General features: G+C 40.3%; 1 protein-coding gene across 7 annotated transcripts in view; it reads left to right on the top strand.

Annotated features, from left to right (window-relative positions):
- SERGEF (secretion regulating guanine nucleotide exchange factor) overlaps positions 1 to 20,964 on the top strand; it is a 144,294-nt gene that overhangs the window by 22,653 nt on the left and 100,677 nt on the right. For all 7 annotated transcript variants that reach the window (XR_007204385.1, XR_007204386.1, XR_007204383.1 and 4 more), the window contains exon 9: positions 7,790 to 7,947. Coding sequence is in view for 3 of the 7 variants with exons in the window: in XM_048307762.1 (XP_048163719.1) it covers positions 7,790 to 7,947 (158 nt within the window). In the remaining 4 variants the exon portion in view is untranslated. The remainder of the gene's footprint in view (positions 1 to 7,789; positions 7,948 to 20,964) is intronic.

Below are 20,964 nucleotides of genomic sequence, written 5' to 3' on the forward strand. Positions count from 1 at the left end.
TTGCTTTCTCCAAATTAGGCAGATTTACAAATGTTTGCTGCACTGGAGCTAGAGGGAATGCTTTTCATGAAATTATCTAGAAAATATGCCTGTGTTGTAACTTGTAATCTCTGAATAAGATTTTCTGTAGTACTGTACTGCGTTAAGTCTAATGAAACAGGACCTGGACCTTGCCTCAAAGGGGATAAAGACCTAAGCAGTCCTTTCATAGACAAAAGATTAGGAAATCAGACACAATAAAATAATTGGAAACAAATAAAAGCACATGCAGCATATTATTATACTTCAAGGGTGTTGTTTTCCCAGAATGGTGTCCAGAAAGAACTGAATATCTATTCAGTTTTCTGGGGAATGTTAGAAGAAGAGATGCTCAGCTGCAGAAGGAAGGAAATTCCAGGTTAGAGAGGCCTGTATGGAAGGAAGCATGTAACAGTGCAGAAGGGCATGGAGATATAAATATAGAATGTCAGTAAAAGTGTATGACTCATACTGCTGTAGTAGCATAGTGCAGAATTTATTTGCAGAAGTACTGAACAAAAACCCTATGGTATACTATGGTGCATTTGCAGATAGTTTTCCATAGCTGGTTAATGTTTTATGCATCTTGCTTTTTTGGAGACATCACCAAATTGTGCTTTGATTTTCTTTTATTTCCTTCTTTTTGTTAGGACTTTGTTTTTAGTTGAAGAGTTAAAGTCCTCTATTGAACCTTGAATGCAGCAGTTCTGTTTGCTGGGTAGAGATGAGTTAGATTTGTTTTTAATCATGTAACTAAATTTAGCCAGCAATCTGCATTTTAAGGCATTGCTATTAAAAGACTAAAAGTGAGATATGTATCGTAGTTTGAATTTAAAATAAGCGAGAGGCACAGCTGGTGAGGCAGTCATGACTCTCTAATCATGAGTGGAGGGAAACAAGGAGGGAATTTTCTCACCTTGCAGGATGAATGCAAAGTCTGTTAGGGTGCTTTAAAATCTACCTTTGCCCCCAGCTGCCTTCCCCAGCTTTGTTTCATGGTTGCATGGATTTCATGATGTTCCCCTCCCATTTTCTTTTTTCAGCCAAGATCATATATCTGTTTGATATCAGCAGTATGAACACAACTTCACATGCATTTAAATGGTAACATTTTAGTTTCTCCTGTGGTTTATCCAGAACTTTGTGCGGTACTTCATGTTTCCAGTCTCTCCTCTAAAAGGAAAAGGGTTTTTATCCCATCTAAAACCTGAACCAGAGACAGGGCTTCCAAGGCAACTGGAAAGTCCTGGAATTTGCCATATTGAGAGTTATTGTTCAGTCTTTCAAAGCAGTGAAGCATGCTGCTTAAGTATGTGAATAATCCCATTAACTGAGCATTGCCTATCTTGAGACGTGACTTGGTCTAACAATGGAAAGGAGGAGTATACCTGGTTTTTAACGAATGAAAGTCAAAGCTGTTTAGATGTTTAAAGATGTCCAAAGTGCTGGTAAATATGGATCTGTTGGTAAAGTGCATGACAAACTTAGCATGTCATGGAAATTGCAAGCTATGTCTAGTCTGTCATATGGAATATTAAATTGATTTAATACAGCACTGCCTTTAGCAATATTTGTTGTAGCCAAGCTCCCATTTCCCAAGGCTATTTTTCAGCCCGATCAATTCCTTGGCTTAGTTTACCTTCCCAGTCACAATTAATTCAAGCACAGTGAATGCAGGTGGCCTAGTGGGGAGAAAACTGTTTGGGTCCAAAGTTTCTTGGTGTAAACTATTGCCTAAGGAACTCTCGCTCTGTGCTCTGAACATTTTAGTCTGTTTTAAAGACTGTCATGGTCTTGGTGCCTTCTCTTGGTGAGTTTCACACATCCTCAAAGCTTCACCTGCTTAGCTGAGTATTTTCCATTATATTATGTGTTCATACAAGTCCTTGGGTGTTCAATATTTTGATATCTCCAGAAGGCTCTGAAAGAAGACTGGATGATTTTCTCCTTTTTCTCTTTTTTTTTTCCTTAGCAGTAGGAATGGGTCACAGTGAGAACCCAGTTGTTTGCTGAATCACAGATGAGCCTCTGCTTGTAGTGGTGTGAAATCCCTTGTTGATTTGTCTTGCCCACATGCCTGTGATTAAATTTGATCACCAGGTTTGGGAACATCTGATGTAGCTTGGAATGGCAGGAATCTCTGGCCCACTTGATGAGTATAGGAGTTCTCACTGGCAAATCCATAGCTGTTGCAGGAGCACTGGTGATGCCCTTATGGTTCTCTTCCTGTGGCACTTGTGGCCTTTTGTTGCAGGTTTAGATCTCTTCACAGAGTGCTTGGAAACCCCTGTGAACTGCAGCTTGTTGTGTGGATGCTCTGTGGGCTGTTCTGAACCTGTGTATTGCAGCCTGTGACTGCAGAAGGCTGAAAGTGGCAATGGAAATATCTCTAGTTTTCTGTTGCTGTCATCCCTGAAATGCTTTTGCTGCTTTGTTTGAGCTTTCCTGATGATGCATGACCTCAATACTGTGCAAAGATTTGTGTTTTAGTCATACATTCTTAACAGCTGTTATGAATGAATATGGAAAAAAGTTCAGGAGTGCACCCTATTACATGAAGCTGCAGAAGTTTGTAAGGAGGTCATGGAGAGGAGATGTGTGAAGGGATGTGGACAGCTCTGGTACACTGAACTCTTGTATAAGAGAATCATTTAAACCTTTCTCAGGACAGATAACTCTGCTTTGCACGGAGACCACGCACAGGTACAGGTGTTAGGCTGCAGGTGTGGGGGTGCCTGCTTTCCAGCTGCTGAATTAACGCAGTCTTCAGCCAAGAAGGAATTAAGGGTGGATGGATGAATGTTTTTCTGTTAGGTTGCCCTGCACAAGGGCTGTTTCTCGGTAGATGAGGGAGTTTCTCAGAATGGTTGAAGGACATCGGTGATTTTCTGAAGGACAGCAGAGATCTGTAGATGTGGGAGAAGTGTTGCTCTGTATAGGGCAGGGAGGAGGCAAGAGGCAGCCTCTAAATGTCAATTTTTAATGCCTGCTCCTGCGAATTTTCATGTGAAAGGAGGCATTAGGAATTTTATATAGAACTTCATATTTCAAGTCTGAGATTAAGCATTCAGTGCAAATATCCAGAGTTCATTTGAAAAGTAATCATTAATGCAGCCATGAACTGAGATAGCCTAGATGAACTCTTTTCATCTAGCATTTATGAAGGATAGTTCAAAGCTTGCCTGGGTACTAAATAGAGACTTCAAGGAGATAACACTAGTGCATGATATTACCTTAAAACAGGAAAATTGATATAAAGATAAATTTGAGTCTAGTGAAAATAAGTAAATTTTAATGTGCCTATTTGTCTGTTCTGTTTTACTGAGAAACAATCAACCTGTTTTTAAAACTAACGTACTTATTTTTTTTATTGCTAATTCTTTCCACTTATATGGCTGAGCAGATTGATTAAAAAAAGTGCTAAAAGGGAAAAATGACATGCTCTACAGCCTCTGTAGCAGCATAAAACAGCACAGGAAAAGCTACACTGTCAGGCAGGAAACAACTAGAAGTGCTTTATGCAGTGTTGCTGGATTTGCAGTACTCTGAAGGCTGTGAACTTGTAATTTTGAGGACATTCTCAACTGTCTGTGCTTTGTTATACATGAGGGCAGAAGGATGATGTGAAGAAAATGCAGAGGAACCTTTCAGACAGTGGTTTGTATTCAAGTCCTTGAATATGTATGTACCTTCATCTGTATTCTGTGAGGGACGTGAGCATGTGTTTTGGGTGATTTGCTGCTGTGTGTACACTGATGCAGACTGCTGTGTCTACAGTTCAAAGAGCACGAGCAAACCAGATCTGCATGATCATGTAGAATCTCAAACAATGTAGCATACTGTTGTTTGTGTTGTTTACTTAAGGAGCTGTTAGAAAGTTTTTCTTAAAAATCATCTCCCCTTTGTCTTTTTTTTTTTTTTCCAGCTTTCTGACCTCCTGTACTGTGTGGTTCATTCAGGCTGTAAACTGGAATAACACAGGGTGCATGGATTTATATTTCTTACTCATTAATTTCAAATGGTGTTGAACCCTCTGGACTTTATTTTGATGTAGCATTTGCCTGGTGAAAAAATGAACAGTTGGTACACAGTCATCTGGGACAATGTGGATGTTCACAGTAGAGGAGTTGAAGTGCCTTTTGGAATTGGAGCCTCCATGCTTAGAACATGGCAAGATCCAGGTCTTAGGAAGCATTGTTAGTATCTCAGAAGGACTGGAAGAGCTTTTCAATACTATACACTTCTTTCTTTTATGCAAGTTGTAGAGATAACTCCTGCCTTTTGTGTGCCCTCTTCCTGCATAGAGTCTGGTATGAAATATCACATTGTCTGATGTCTCAGCCACTTCCATGGCTGATGTACTCTGTCCAGTAGACTCATCACTGTGTATGTTTTCTTGACTTCTAATTAAAATCTGTCCTAGTCTAATATTAGACCAACACTCCTTGTTATATCACCCTTCATTCTTAAGTAATTCATCCTGCAACCTCCTTACTCTGTATGACTAATGTCTTTTTCTCAAATATTCTTAGAACATTTTAAAATACCATCTATTTTATAAGCAGCACAGTAGCAATATCTCTCATTACAATTGCTCAATGCTTTCTGTCATAGCTCAGTGCTTTCTTTTCCTGAGGATTTTGACGAGACTTTAACCTTTGGCGGAATTTTCCATGCATTGGTGTTTGCCTCAGCCTGAAATTTCCACTTGAGACTGGGGTTTTTTTGTTTGTTTGCTGAAAGTATAATCAGTATTTCATAGAAAAGGCACATCTAAATCAGCTTCTGTTAGTTTCTCTCACAGAAAAGACAGATTTATGTACTTTGGGGTTTTTTGGTTTTTTTAAAGGACCCCTAGGCAGATGTTTTTTGGCTGAAAAATAGAAATGATTGACTATTAGCAGGAGTCTGAGCATGGAATGGGGAATGCTCAGCAAACAGGAACAAGTCTGGAGAAGGAATGTCTCTCAATAAGTACTGAGAACTGCATTGATGAGCAGTGAGAAGGAACTGGTTGCTTAACTAATCTTAACTAAACTAATTCTTAAATTCTTCCTAAAAGCAAAAATTAATTTATCTGGCTATAATATTTTTAAATTATTGTTCTCCATGCTTGAGTACTAATAGCCACCTGAAACTAGTTTCCCTTATTGTGGCAAAAAAGGAAAAGTTAATTGCAGTGGTCTGTGTTTGTAATTGGAAACACTTTACATTCACATTTTACAGAAACAGTTTACATTCTCCTAAGGGTTCTGTTTGGTTTTGCATGGTAAGTGTTTCTTTGCTGGCTTGTCAAGTGAAAGAAAATAGAATCTGTGGAAGGTGTTTTGTTGAAGCTAAGCATTGTTGCTGTTTTAATCTTCCATATATGCTTGCAGTTCTCAGTTCCACTGGAGTAGTACCCTGATGGGAGGGTGCAAAGGGTTCATTTTTTTTACATGAGTGGCTGGTGTTTCTTTTTCATGTCTGGGTCCAGACAGAGCATCAGATTTGTTTGAGGAAGGAGTTTTTTCCCCCAAAAGGCAGAGTTGAGAGAAACCGTTGTTGCCTCTTTGTAAGGATGGTGCTGCAGACTGCGTGTGAGGATCTGGGTCTGTATTATCAATTCAAAGCTTTCCTTTTCAGAGGCCTTGCAGCTTGCTGATGTTTTTGCCTGTGGCACTTGATACTTCTGGCTTCTGAGAGCTGAAATGCTTTAATTCAGCTGTAGTCCTTGGGATCAATACAGCAATGTCTGGGTAGGGCTTGAGAGCCTGTGGTATATTAATGATCTAACTAGATGTTACAGAAATTCTTTCTGGCTTTAGATTTCATAAAACTCAGTTTCAGTTCCTGTAGTTAATATAAAATAGAGCAGCCTGCCTATCCTTTCCCAGTCCACTAATAGGGTTCTGTAGAAGTGCAGTAACCTGGTCTGATGTAAAAGCCTGAAGCTTAGTCTATATTTAAATTTGCTATGTTCATTTTTGCAGCTGCAGATGTTTTTAGCAGAGATCTATATAAATTGCAAAGTAAATATGCTAACTTCAGAACAAGCACGTTTTTTAAACCTCAAACTGTCTTCCTAATCTAAGATACACTTGTAGTTCTCTTAATGAAATTTATTTTTATCCTTTAACCTAACAAAATGTAGCTACTATGTTAAAAGACCTCACTTGTATTGAATGTAGTATATGACCATTTCCAGCTTTTCCCTGAACTGCTAGGAAGCTGCAAAGGAGGAAAAGCTTTGTGCCCTTGAGAGAGAATGACAACTAATTTTATCACTTAATTATTTTAGGGGAAGCATTATCAGGGAACTGAGAGAATGCATCTGAAAAACTTGCAGTGATTGGAGTGAAAGATACCACTGCCAGCAGATTTCCAAGGAAAATGCATGTACTTCTCCTATAAATGAACTGAGGTTTCCAGTTTATTTACAAAATGCATTATCACCTTAAACTCCACAAACCAGCCGTGCCCACCTGTGTCCCTTTCAAGACAGTTTAGCAGCACCCTAAGGAAAAGGGAGGTGTTCAGATTGCCAAGGGTTTGTGTTTTGGCATCTGTTTAGAAAAGCCCCAGGTGTCACCTTTGGGTGGTGTGACCATACCCCCTGTGCCCGACCCCTCAGTGGGGTGTGCATGACTGACAGTGAGAGGTGTGTGTTCAAGCTGACTCGCTGGACTGGATGGTATTTTCCCCAGATCCCCATCTTCTGGCCTACGAACTTAAGACTTGAGTTCAGCTCCAGAGAGCAGTTTGAGGCTTGGCTGAAGCATGTACATAACTCAAGGTCATTGCAGGTTTCTTTCTGGGCTGGAATGTGGGTTGATGCTTCTAGTTAAAACCAAGTTGAGGGCTTTAACTTACGCTGTGTGTATATAACTTTTTTAATTGGAAGCCCAGAAGGGGCAGCTTTTCATGGCTTACCTTCAGGGATCGAGTCACTTCATTAAGAAAATAAAGCTGTTACTTTGTATGTTTGTTTGGGTTTTTTTTTTTTAATTCAAGGAAAGCAAAGGTAAGAAGCATTGCTTTATGGATGTTGTCCCTACTGGAGAGTGGTGTTTTGGGCGTCAGTCCTGCAGCAGTGAACTTGGTAAAATAACCCTTGGAGAGAAGGGTGAGCCATATCGTGCTGATTTCATTTAAAGTTACCTTTCCTTGGCCAAAGTGTGATCCCTGTGAAAACAAACCAGTGCATTTCCAATGCTTAGTGGCAGCTGTGCTGGTGTTCCTGCCTAACCAGCTGTCTCCTGAGGGCTATTGCTCTGCTAACAATAGTAGTGACAGAAGATAACTTCTATCAGGAAAACATAAACCCTGTTCAATGCAGGTCATGCAATGAATTGTCTATGGCAAAGAATGGGAATAGGAAATAATTATCTTTTCTATAATCTTTTATGTGTCAGAATAAGTGGTTTTGTGTGTGCTTCTCTTAACCTAAAATACGTCATTTGTATAACCAAAGTGTGTTTATTGTATGCAGAATATCCAGGTTATGCAGCTTTACTGACATGGTTTTATTTACAGCCCAGGCCACCATCTAGATGTTATTCTGCTAGAAAACAAGTTAATGAAGAATGAGTAGCTACATAGAAGTATAACATAATATCTTGAGCTAGTTTTTAATGGTTTTTTTTTTTTTCCTTCTGTTCCCAGAAATAAGTTTTCACCAAGCTTTTGAAGCTGTAGATAAGATGCATTAAAGAGTTCTGGTATTGAATTGGCACCCACATGTTTCAGGAACGTGGTGAATAAGTAATGTTGAAATGTGTTTTGTGTTTAGAAGCTGGCAACGTGTTCACCTGGGGCAGAGCGGACTACAGACAGCTTGGAAGGCACGCGGTGGTTCCCGGTGGGCAGCAGAGCATGGCCTCTGAGCACTGCTTGGAGCTGTTGTGTAACATCCCTGTTTCGGTTCCTTGCCTAAATGGAGCATTTCAGGTAAAGAAGAAAATTACCATTTCCACTCCCCCCCCCCCCCCTTTTTTTTTTTGTGCATTAAAATAATCAGAACAGTGTCCTGATAGAACCCTTCCAAATGCTGCAGCACAAGCCCTTGCTTGCTCTTCCTGTAAGCTCAGAAATTAATAAGATTCAATTATTTCTTTTAAAAGGCTTTTGGATTCAGGAACTGATTTTTTCCTTGGTGGAATCAGCTTTACCATTAGCAAAAGATTCTAAGTTCTCTCAAGTATCAATGTGTGCAGGTGTAAGTTGTGCCTGCAGTGCAGCCGAACAGAGGAGGTGGGACTTTGCCCGGGTGTGGCACTACTTCTGTCTGAAACTCCAGACCAGCACCCCACAAATCACAACTGGTGGTCCCTCTGATCCAGGGGGCAGGCTTGCACAGCCATATAAACAGTTCTGGCTTGTATTGCAGCTGAGGAGAATGGAAATTCCCAGTACTGTGGGGGCAGGAACAAAAAGCTGTGATGTGTTTGAGACATGTAATTGACTCATCCAGAACGTCTGCCCACCATGCTTACTCTTGACCTCTTGTGCTCCTTGAGAAGTCTCCAGTTTGAGTTGTAGGGTGAGTGAAGAAGGGGACATGTTCAGGAAAGCTGAGATGGGAGAACAGGTGGCAGAAGGTGGACTTTGTTAAAGGTGCAGCCTTGTTGGCTTAAAATCAGATTAATGGTCTGTCCAGGTGCCACTCTCAGAGCGTAGTTATCCAGGGCATTAAACTTTAGCAAGGCATAAAGAGAACCTGTGAAACTTCTGACGAGTGGCCTTGTTCTAAAAAAGGTTACAAGCAACCAACCAACCTAAAAGTTCTCCAGCCACCTGGCCCAAGTTGCAGAGGGCAAAGGCAGGGACAGGGAGAGTGAAGCACTGCTTACTCCTGGAGAAGATCAGGTTTGAGACCATTTAAGGAACGTGAAGGTGCACAAGTCCATGGGGCCTGATGTGATATATCTGTGGTCCTGAGGGAACTGACAGAGCAATTGGCTAGGCCACCATCCATCATACGTGAGAAGCTGTGGCAGTTCAGTGAAGTTCCCACTGGAAAAAGGGAAACATAACCCTGATTTTAAAAAAGTGAAATAAGGAAGACCGGGGGAACTACAGATTGGTAAGTCTCACCTCTGTGCCTGGCAAGATCATGGAACAGATCCTCCTGGGAACTATGCTAAGGCACATGGAAAATAAGGAGGTGATTGGTGACAGCCAACATGGCTTCAGCACGGCAAATTCGGTCACCAGCCTGACAAATCTGGTGGCTTTCTGTGATGGGCTTAAAGCATTGGTAGATGAGGGAAGAGCAACTGACATCATCTACCTGGACTTGTGCAAAGCATATGACACTTTCCCACATGACATCCTGTCTGTAAACTGGAGAGACATGGATTTGATGTGTGGATGACTCAGTGGATAAAAAACTGGCTGGATCTTTGCAATCATGGGGTTGAGGTCAATGGCTCAATGTCCACCTGGAGACCAGTGAGGAGTGGTGTTCCTCAGCACTGTTTGTCAGTGCCATGGACAGTGGGATTGAGGGCAACCTCAGCAAGTTTGCCAATGACATCAAGCTGTGCTGTGTGGACAAGGGATGTGCTGTGCTGTGCTGTGCTGGAGGGAAGGGATGCCATCCTGAGGGACCCTGGCTGGGGCTCCAGAGCCCATGATGCTGCACTAATGTTTAGTCACTTTTAACTCCTCTGAGTCTCAGACAGCTTTCTTACCCGTTTTGGCATGGGTGTCCCTAGTTCTTGTCATTCGTTATGTATAGACAGCTCCGTTTCTGAATCTGCTTCTCACTGTTTTTCATCTGTGCTGTGTGCAGTGCTTCAAGTACATTGTTCTGTCATTTCTCGAACAATACATAGCTAAGGCAGCTGCAGCTTTTGCACAGGGAAACTTATCCTTGGCAGGACAAGTGATCCATGAAAGTGAAGGAATGTATTCAGATACATTCCTTGAAAAGAAAGAGAAACAACAATCTTATCTTTATTCTGCTGCCCTCAGCACTGTTCCTCCTTATAGACCTGTGAGAGACCTGATTTGAGTGATTAGCAATGGCAGTGTTCTGTAGCAGACATCATTCTTTGCAGAGATAACAGCACAAAGATGATTTAGGAGGATCATCTGCATCCTAGGAGGAGCTGTGTTGATGAGAAAAGAAAAACAGATAATAAGGACCTAAATTGTTTCACTTCAAGATTATGAAATAATGCCAAAGCTAGAATTTATACTTGAAAATGCATTAAATTGCAGTATGTAGGCTATGTAGAGTGAGCTGCTCTTTGTTAACTCACAAGCTATCCCTTTTTCCATTTGTTGTCATATGGAGATGGGATTTGATTTGAGAGATGAAGTGAAAGGAATATAGAGTTCTTTTCCATGTTTACCTTGAATTAACAATTCCAGTTTTTGTGTTTGATGCAGAGAGACAGTTTAACAGTTGAGGATTACGATTCATGATTTTTATTCATGGTCTATTTTTATAAATCACTTTTAATGATTCAACTGAATTTCTGGCAAAGCTGTGGTCTGCTGATTGCCTCTGCACTTCAGTTAATATTGTTAAAGCCAAAGTGGAGAAACTAATCTAAGGATTAGAGGACAGTATAAAAGACACATGAGTTTACCTCAAGGACAGCGCAGTAGATTTAACCTCCTGTGTTGCTCCTTGTCTCCATGCCCATGGCTTGCCTACTTTCTCCACCAAAGACCAGGGGTTCTCCTTTCTTTGAACTGACACTGTTATAATGTCTGTCTGCCACTTCAAAACCTGATTTTTGAAGTGTTGTGAGTGACCTATTCCATTGTGAGTTTGACTTCAACTGAAAACATTCCCCCTGAGAAATAAGAGCACTTTTTTCCTGTAAACTGAAGCAAAGGAGGAACAAAAGCCTGAGTTTTGGATAATTATCCACTAATCTGAGTGTCTTCCTGGTAGGTTTAAAAGCATTGGAGGTTCCTGGTGTTGAATGTGTCTAAAGTTCTTGCATTTTGCCACTGCAGGGCTATTTGCTGTTTTCTTCTCAGTGCTTCAGTGCATAACCACCATGGAATAGGCTAAGGCACTGGGAAGTTGTTGTGTGAGGCATTTTTCAGGCAGTGCTGTTGTGTTGTGGGGCGTCCTTGATGGGACCTCTTCAGAACATCTGACTCATCTGCTGCGCATTCATCCACCGCTCTTCAGATGAAAGGACAATTAAATACAAATGGCCCGAAATATGATGAGTCTCTGTATTTAGCAAATGCTACAAAGATCCTGTTTAATGTTTCCTCCTTGTCAAAATGCTTTTCCAGTCTGTTTGATATTTTTGGCTTTAATAGCTATCGTTCTACTGTTTGTGGTATGTTCAGCATGTCATTCACGTTGCAGCAAACATTTGCTGCAGCAATAAACAAGTGAGAAGTGTCTGTGCAGTGCTGAATGTTTCTTGCCTAGCTGGATGGAAGGAAGGGCTGCAGTTATTTTGGATATGCATGGCTTCACATGGAGCTATGTTTTCATCATGTCCTTTTCTACTCAAAGCAAGCTGTGCTAGATCACAGTTTTCTGAGGAGGGATCTCTGAAATTTCAGTTAGGAAATTAAAAAATAACCATCACTCAAATTGAATCTTGATGATGGATATAGGGACCAGTTGTGTCAGGGAATGAAAATAACTGATAGACTCGTGACGACATGTGCCTACTGTGTTTATCCTGATCCTGCTGTGGTCCATGGTTCCAATGTGCATGTTCATCCTGTGCAATACAGATTGCTTTGGAGCCACTGTATGGGGTTCCTTTTTTTCAGGGAATGACATGAATACCCACGTTCTTATGGCTCTTGCAGTCAAAGGTTATTGCTGTTCTTTTCAGTGCAGTTGCAGTAAGATGTCATTTTTGTTTAAGTGTTTGAAAGATCGCTTTGGTTTTAGCATATTCTTGTTTTCCTTCCTTTTCCCCATTCATGTTGCGAATTGTTAAGCAGCTGCCTACAAGACCAATCTAAGTTATCTGTATGAGTACAATTAATTGCTTATATAACTGATAGATTAATGTATAGACATTATTACCTTAACATATAGTCACAATAATATTGAAAATTGAACCTTTTGGTTTTAAGAAAAATGACAACTGTTTTTGACTTATCATGGAAATTTGTTAGAGGCCTCTTTGTAAGTAAACCTATAGTTGAGACTTTTAAGGGGTATTGAAAGAAATAACCTGGTATTGTTATATATCATCTCTATGCTCTGTGTGCGGATTTTGAATATTTACTTGTTTGACTGGCTACTGTTAAAAGTTTTATTTTGAGTGCTCAGAATGAGAGGTTTGTATTTTCGTGGGAGAGAAACAAGTTGAACTTTCCTAAACCAGATTTTACTGCTCAGAGTTTGAGAATATGTGTATAGTAACTGATCCAATAAGCTGCTTAAAAAACCCACTTTGTGTGTTAGGGAAGGAGGTAAATGCAAAAAAAAGTTGAAGTGATGTGTAGTTTCTCACTTGCTAAGCAAGTAATACTTTGGTGTGTGTTGTGAGTTTTTCAGTGGTTTTTTCCTCTTATGAACTGGTGTCTTTTATGAGTTGGTCTTGATCCATTTCTTTTGAGAAATGGCATTGTTGAATTTTCCTTGATTGATTTTGTTATGTTGTTTTAGAGATGCAGTTATGAAAATTTTAATATAGAGATGGTCCCTTTAATATTCTTGCATCAAGTTCTTGGCTTATCAATTAATTTCAAGTGACAATAAAGGAAAATAAAGGCCACAAAGAAGTGGGTTCTGAGTACAGCTCACTGTGTGAGTGACAAATTGCAATTAAGGATGAAAATAAGAGACCAAATTGTTGAAATTATTATTAGAGGAGGGAAAAACCCAAACAGGATGTAACAGAAGATTGAAACTGCAGTCTGCATACAAAATGCAGCAAGTCTGTGTTGGGTTAGGTGTGTTTGTGTGCTCTGCCTGCCCTGTGTAGGAGAGTAACACTAATCTTGGCAGCACTGCGAGAACATTGAGAGTTTACAGTCATGTCACAGGCAATGAGGAAACAGGATTTATTTCTTAGGTTAGTCAGTTCTTTCTGCCATTCCCCTAAGCAGGAAATTGAGAGCAGTACCAAACTGCTGGAACCCAATTGCCACTTTTTGCCTAGGTAGCCATCCCACTTATTCTATGCTTTTCTTATCCCATTAAGAAATGACCGTGGTTTGTAAAGAGTATCTTATGGCCTGGGTAGAGAGACATTTAACATTCACAGCGAAGTCATTTCTGCAAGTTAAGAATAGCAGTGTGTTTTGAGCAGAGCCTAGCTCACCAGCTCTGGGTCTGTAATTTTTGGAAAGCAAAGAGGAGGTGATACTGGTTCCCAGCGCTGTGCTTCCTGCCACCCCTACCAATTTCCCTGCAGCTGGCATTGCAGAGAAGGAGATGGGAAACCAAAGTCACACCAAGGGAATGGCAAAGGAGAACTCCCGCGCTGCCTTTGCGTGCCAGGGAGCACATGCTGTGTGGGTACAAACTAGAGGCTTTCCAAGTATCACTTTTGCAGATAAGGATTGGTTTAAAATGACCAAAATTGATCTGCTGGGGTTGTACTGCAGCACTGAGGTGGCAGCCAGAGCCAGGCTGCTCTGCAATCTGTATGGGAGACCAGGAAAGGTCGATTTCCTAACAGATGGAGTGGTGTAGGAGAGGACTGACATGGGATGAAGTCAGGAGGTGGAGACCCACCCAGCATGTGATGACTGAGGTGTTACAAATGTGACTGTGGGCAAGCCTTAATCTTCATAGTTCATAAATTAATTTTCAGTTTGGTGGTGTGTTGCAGTTAGAATTCCAAATGAGTACCTCACTTGGAGATCCCTGAAAGTTACGGGAAATGGAAAGAGACTAAAAGTACTTGCAGCAGTAGCCATGGCTTGTGCAGACAGGCATCAGCTGTCAGTAGTGAGGCCCTAACAATGACACCAGATTGGCAGCTCTATTTAATGAGCTTATTAGTAGCAAAACGACTAATCTAAGTTGCCTTGTTGTAACTCTCTGATCTCTTTATGCTCATATGTATTCCTTAAATTAAAAATACTGGCTGGGTCCCATCCTTCTGCATGGGTTTTTCTAGTAACTGCACCATGACTGCAGCTCTGAGCTTAGAGACAACTTGTGATCCAGCTCATTGCACCTCTGAAGGATTTCTTTGCACCAACAAATGCCATAAATGCTCAGTAATGCCCTTCAGATGCATGGTGTAGTTAATGCTTGCTAATCAACTGTGGGCAGTGCTGCAAAATTACTGAAAAAATGTACTTGGTTTTAAGACAAAGTCTCTGTGAGAAGGTGACAGTATTCCAGTTCTGCCACAGTGAGGTGATTTTGGTTGCCTTGTTCATCCATGAGAAGCCTGAGCAGAAAGGTTTCAGTGTAAAATGCACCCAACCCTAGTTTAAGGTGAATCAAATCTAACCTAGGGTAGATGGACATGTTCCAAGTGCAAGTGAAAACATGGTTTGAAGCTAGAGTTTGGTGGAAAAGGCCCTAAAGCATGCAGTTTTTCATTCTCAATTTATCATTAGGACTGTTACAGAGAAGGGATTAACAAATCAGTGCAGGCTAAAATGAGAGGAAATCAATAAGAGACTGTAGTGAACTGGAACAAAGCTATCAATTTGCAGTGTTCTCTGCAAAGAAACCTCATCCATACCTCCTTTTATGGATGGGAAAATAATGCCAAAATGATGATGATTTGAGGTTAGAGTAATTGTTTTTTACCTGGCTGACCCCAGAACTTTAGGTCAAGGAACTTCTGGTGTAAATGCTGCTTATCTTTCCTGTTTCAGTTGTGTGGATGAATTTTATTGGCAGGTTCTATAAGAGAGGAATCTTAGGGAAAAATAGTCAAGGACAAATACATCATTTAAGTTACCCTCACAGGAATTTGATCGAACAGTCTTTGTAATGGTTTATTTTTTTGTATTAATGGAAGTGACTTCATTAGTTGTTCATTGTTTTTCTGTCTCCCTAAGAAGAATGTTACTGCTGAAAAGTTACTCTTTAATAGGTAGTCTGCATTCTGTTGGTAGAGAATATATTGCATTACTGGGTAGGTTACTGCAGGTGAACGAGATGGGAGAGAGCTTAGTGGTGCCACCCCTACCTGTTCATTGTGTTGTAGCATTGGTCCTTTCAAACCCATTTGTCACTGTGGGGCCATAAACTCACCGAGGCAGTGCCAGCACACAGGCTGCTTCTCCCTGCTTTTAATTTAGGGGTTTTGGATTTGGTTTGAGCCTGGGTTGTGCTTGTACTTTTCCGCCGGTGATGGCGTTTGTTTGTATTTGTCTGATGTTCCCAGCTTCCACTTACCAACGAGTCACTCAAACTCTGGTCCCTCCCAGTCTTTCTGGCCTTTGTGCTCAGGTAGTAAGTTATTGTAAAGCTCCTGTTTAATGAAAGATTCAGCAAGGAGAGACTTGTGTTTCTGCTGTGGTGCTGAAGGTGTTGCTGTGCTGTGGCTCACAGCAGCTTTCCAAGGCTGCTGTACTGGGTAGCCCGCTCAGTGACAGGGACCTGTTTGTCCTCCCACCTGGTGGCTCATCTCCTTTGCCTCTTGGCTGCCTTGCTCTAATTTAAACTGAAGTTGTCAAAGGCAGAAGCTACTTCTGGACTCTGGTTTTTTAGATGGTCTAATACAGTCTGTGCCTTTGCCCCAGCATTCAACCAATAGAACTTTTTTGTGGAAGGAGGAGGGGGAAGGGGAAGAAAAAGTAAATGTGATCCATCTAGTCCTATGAGGGCAAAAATGCTAAACTGTCTCCTGTCTTAAAACCTGCCTAAGGGTTTTTTCTTGGTCTCCTGGCAGTTGATTGCTGAGGTCTCCAAAAATTCAGAGGATTTTGCATGTAATCAGATGCCAGCAAAGATTGAAAAAAACTATGCCTTGCAGTTTTTTTGTTGTAGAAAAAGTAAATAAAAACCGTAACAATAATTTGTTTTAAAATTTCATTCTCAGAGAGAAAAAAATTGATGGTTTCTTAGAAGTATGATTTTGAACATGCTTCCTTGTGCATTTTGCCACTTTAGCCCCCATTTTCACAGTTCCTCTTTCCTCTCCCAGGTTTAAAACTAAGGTAAACAATCCCTTCCTTGGTAACAAATGCATCAGGATGCAGTAAGGAGTATTTAGGATGTGTTTGTTTTTACAGAACATTGTTTGGCATAATGTTGTTCTCTTAAGTGTTAAATTAACAAGTATTAAATAGCCAGATTTCTTACTGGTGATTGCCTCAGTGGAAATCCCTTTTGTCCAGCTATTTTTATTATTTTGAAGTTGTCAAGGTTTTCCTGCAGCCTCCACTGTTAGTTGATTTCAAAAGTGCGAACCCATTTAAAGCCTTGGAAATCTGAGACCATGGTTCATTTCTACAGGAAGAAAAAAAAAAAATTAAATAATGAAAAGCTAGGCTCTGCTGGACCTCACAAGAGAATACTGAGGGGAAGGGATGAAAGCCATGTAACAATGTCTAACAGATCAGACAATGATATTACAGTGTCTAACATTTGATTAAGAGTTACAACAAGACTGGTGTCTATAACTAGGCAATTCCTTTATTGCTTTTGTATATGCCAAGATGTTGTACTTTGTGTTGTTTTGTGTTCTGATGCAAACATAGGATATGATTTTTGCTTCTTGGAACTTATTCCCTGCTCATATCTCCTCTGTTTGGCCTCCTATTTTGATTTCTCATGGTTTTGTGGTGTGGTTTTTTTCTTTTTAATGTGTGGATGAAGGAAAATCCTTTTCTTTGGTACTTTTGGGAAAGAGTTTATGACTTCAACACACAAAAGTAAATTCCAGAAATAGAAAACAGTGAATATGATTTTTTTTTTTTTCCCTTTGACTACTTGATCTGCTACTGCTCCTTGTTTAGGATTTAACCGCTACAAAGAACAGATAAAGGCATCCTGATTTTTAAAAATATGTATTACTCACTGTGGTAATGCAGTTAAAAGGAAAAAGGAGTACCCAGTTTTAGGGTAAACAGCTCTGTATCTATAACATTTAGATGATAATTGGTTTACGATTATAAAAAAAAAATCCAACTTTGTGACTTTTGGGAGCACAGTTACAAGATTTTTTCCAAAATTTTGCCAGAAAATAAGGACAGGAAGTGAGATAAAAAGCACTACAAGGTTTTTTTTTATTGTGGGTATTTCAAATTCTTGGTTTAAATGTATTTCTTCCTTACCATGAAAACCGTGTAGGGTGATGGCTTTTCTCCAGTTTGTCACTGAAGTCTTCCTATTTGGCTTTGAAGTCTTCCCTGTGGATTAGATCATCAAGGCTGCCGTGATACCATGCAAGCAGAAGTTTTTCTCCTGGCTGCAGACAAGCCTGCTGAGATCAAGCAGTGTTGGTGGCATGATGGGAGCCTGCAAGTCCTGCCATTAGCCTTCTCTTGGGGGCAATATACTACTTGGGGCTCAGCTGTTGTAGCTGTGATGGTGAGTTCAGCACATCAGCAATGCCCTGTAGTTGCTTTCAGAACACTTTGAAAACTCAGTGAGTGAGAAACACAAGTGAAATGAATGTGTTTGCTGGAGAACAGAGGTGCTATCTTGATTCTTCGTCTGTGGTTGTTGTATATTAAAGCTCTGCAAATTCGTCTCTGCAGAAGTCTGGTCCAGGTTGCAGTTTAGCATTACAGTCATTGCTGGGGAAGGTGCTGGGGGCTGGCTCAAAGGTAGAAGTGGTAGAAATGTTCCTGCATTGAAGCCTGGAAAGCATTGCAGTAACTTCCTACATTGGCTGCTTGCAGCTTGTTCAAAGTTCCCACTGTATCATTGGTTGCTCTTAGGCCACCTGGCTTAATTCAGTATACACGTGTATATACAAGGGGCTCTGCTGTGGATTTGTGAGGCAAATCTCTGCCTCAGCATCTTACATTTAGAGCAGCTGGCAAAAGGCAGTTTTTTCACCTTAACTAGTCTGCCTTGAGTATGTGTATGAAGAACTGATTCAAGTCTGAAGCCTCTATTTGATCCTACCCTTTGTTTCATCTTCTTGAGTGGATTGCTGGGCAAGGAGAGCATTTATTAAAACAGTTCTTATCAGTGCTGGAAATACGGGTATTTGAGAGCCTAAGTTTTATTACCAGTGATCTTATCTTGAGCTAGTAGGTGTCAGCTTGTCTTTTGAAAATTTGAATTTTCCATGTCTGAAAGGATTACTTTGAAAGTGCATGCCAGGTTCTTTAGAACACACAGATTGATTTTTTTCGCTTCACAGTGACTCTAAGGTTTTCACTGGGAATGCAAGTCACAAGTTGTGGTGGGAGGGGGTGTTGTCAGTCTTCAGAAACCAAAAATTCACAATCTTCTTTTTGCTGTTTCATGGCACCTGTTGTGCTTTGATTCCTAATTCTGTTTTAAAAGAATACAAAATATTATTTCATGATTATTCTACCAAGTAACCTTAAACAAATGAGATAATGGGAATCTGTGCTGACAGTTACTTTTAAAGTTTTACTGCATATTCCTATGACTTCTTCCTCTTTCACACTGCTGATTCTACTCAAATTTTTATCTGGAACCTCTGTCAGATAGAATTGAGGCTAAGAAAAATGTAGAGACTTATAGAAATGTATTTACATGGTCAGTTGTAAAACTCTCTCAGGAATTGTTTTGTTCAGTTTACATGTTACATATAAATCTCCTAAACAAAACATAATGTTGATATTTGCAACTTGTGGAAATGAGAAAGTACTTGGAACAGAGTAATAGAAGTCTAGGCTCTCTCTTGGTTCATCTGTTTGCATTAAGTCTTACAGGATTAATTTGCTGTCTCTGGTTTTCCTTGCCACAGCAAGTCTGAAATGCAGACTGCTTGGAGGAGCATGAAAAACAAAATGCTTGTGTTTTTTTACTTAGAAAGATTAAGATAGTATTTATGAATTACAGTGATGGTGTTTAATAATCTTAAGATACAAATGTTTTAATTTGGCTGACAGACTGTTCAGAAATATGAAATAAGATTTGATGTGGTTTTCATGTCTTTAATGTTTGAGAGATAATGTGCCCCATCCCCATCTCTTTAAGAAATGAGGACAGCATAGTGTCCTCTTCTGCTTTTCTGCATGGTACATGGAGGTGTCTTCGATGTCTTGTGGCCAAATGAGTCAGGAGTGCACTGCTGATATTCAGGGTCTTCAAGGATGGCTGGTTTTGTGTGTGAGGCCTCTGTTTTGCAGTCAGATTGGCAGAAAGCCAGTGAGAAAGGAGCATTTATTCACTTATGTTGCATTCATGCTCAGCATGCCATGTCAGAGAGAATTCTAATAAAGTCATTTTATCTGAGGACTTCAAATTTAGTAATGCTAAGTGTGTGAGGATCTACTGATGTACCTATGCTGAAATTAAAGATACCTTCCAGGTTGCTCTTTCAGCCCTTTTTTTGCCTGTATTCTCCCTCTTTTGCTTTACTTACTGACAACTTCTGTTATATAACCTGTGCTACTACTGAGATTTCAGATTATACTGCTGTTTATTATCTTTTTGGTAACAGGTAACATGCCATAACAGGAAACATCTCTTCCATTCAGTGAGACTGCATGTGCCTTCCCTTTTGAGTCCTGTGTTGGCAAGAGAAACATTCTCATCTTTTGTAATTATGGGGCTAAGCACTCTATTTTGATAGTTTGGGGAATCTGGACCAAAGTCCAAAATCATGTTAGATAAATATGATTGTGATGCACTAGTATTGTATGCTTATGCATTTATTAAGAGAAATGTTTAATATACCAAATAATACTTGTATTTGGATTCCATCTAACTCTCATTCAGTGCTCTATGTTGGCTGATACTCAGCGGGAAGAGGAATCAAAACCATTAAAACACTTGGAACGGTGATGCTAAATTAGTTTTATGTTTGAGCTGGCAAAAATGAATCTATGAATTCTAGCTTAGTTCCTCAGTGAGGCCATTTTAATGTCATTCACTTAGTAATTTTTGATTAAATTCATGATAAGGCAGAGATGTAAGAAGTGTTGTTTTTGTGTTGTTACATGTAATTTACATACACCTAGAAATAATTGAAGAGGATTACTTCCATTTATAGAACTGGTATTAGAAAAGCTGTGGTTTTTACATTTGTCCAAGTTGCACCTCCCAACACTTCAGGTAATTTGCTTTCACTCATAATTTATTTGACAAAGATCTCTCATGCAGTACCATAATCATTACAAAGGCCTTAGCTGGAGTTCCTAATGAGGTATTTTGCTGCTGTGCTTTTTCCTCTGTTCTTTTCCCTTGCTCTCTTGCCCAAGAGAGTTGTTGTTTTGTAGCCCTACTGAGAGCCATCTGGTGTGCCTGCTGGGCAGCCAGAGCTGCACACCTAGACAAGCCTGTCACAATGTTCACATTTGTCACAGGGCTGGACCTGCACCTGGGAGGGACGGTCTGCAGAGACAGCTTTGTTACCTCTTTTGAAAATGTGTGATTCACCATAAACTTTTGGATATTTCAGTGCATTATTTCTTAGAGAAAAGACTTTCTGCAGTGTCTACATGGCTATAAGGAGGTGTCCTTGGCATTTGAAAGCTCTTCAAGGTCTACAGTGAGTTTTGACCTTCAGGGGGATAGCATTCAGGCCTGGCAGTCACTGTCTCAAGCATGCTATATACTATACATTCTCCTGCTTTTGGAAAGAAGACACTTCTATACTGTAGAAGCCTGAAGGTATGGCTTCTTATTCATCCGTTCTTTCTGCTAAGGGCAGTACCTTGAGGTGAGATGTAGTAACACTTTTATTTCCCCTGGATCAGTGTCAAACTTTTCAGCTGAGTTTTAGAGCTGACCTGCCTGATCATTAAATAGTCTTTTTCTTGCTCTGGCTATGTAGCAGCACATTTCCCCTGTCCTCCCCTGGCAGATTCTGCCCCCAGAGTTGCTGAAATGAATAAAATACTTGGTGGTCAATAGTTACGTTTTCCACCTTCTTCTCAAAGCATAAGCACTGT

The sequence above is a fragment of the Corvus hawaiiensis genome, chromosome 6, assembly GCF_020740725.1.
Source record: "Corvus hawaiiensis isolate bCorHaw1 chromosome 6, bCorHaw1.pri.cur, whole genome shotgun sequence".
NCBI lineage: Eukaryota > Metazoa > Chordata > Aves > Passeriformes > Corvidae > Corvus > Corvus hawaiiensis.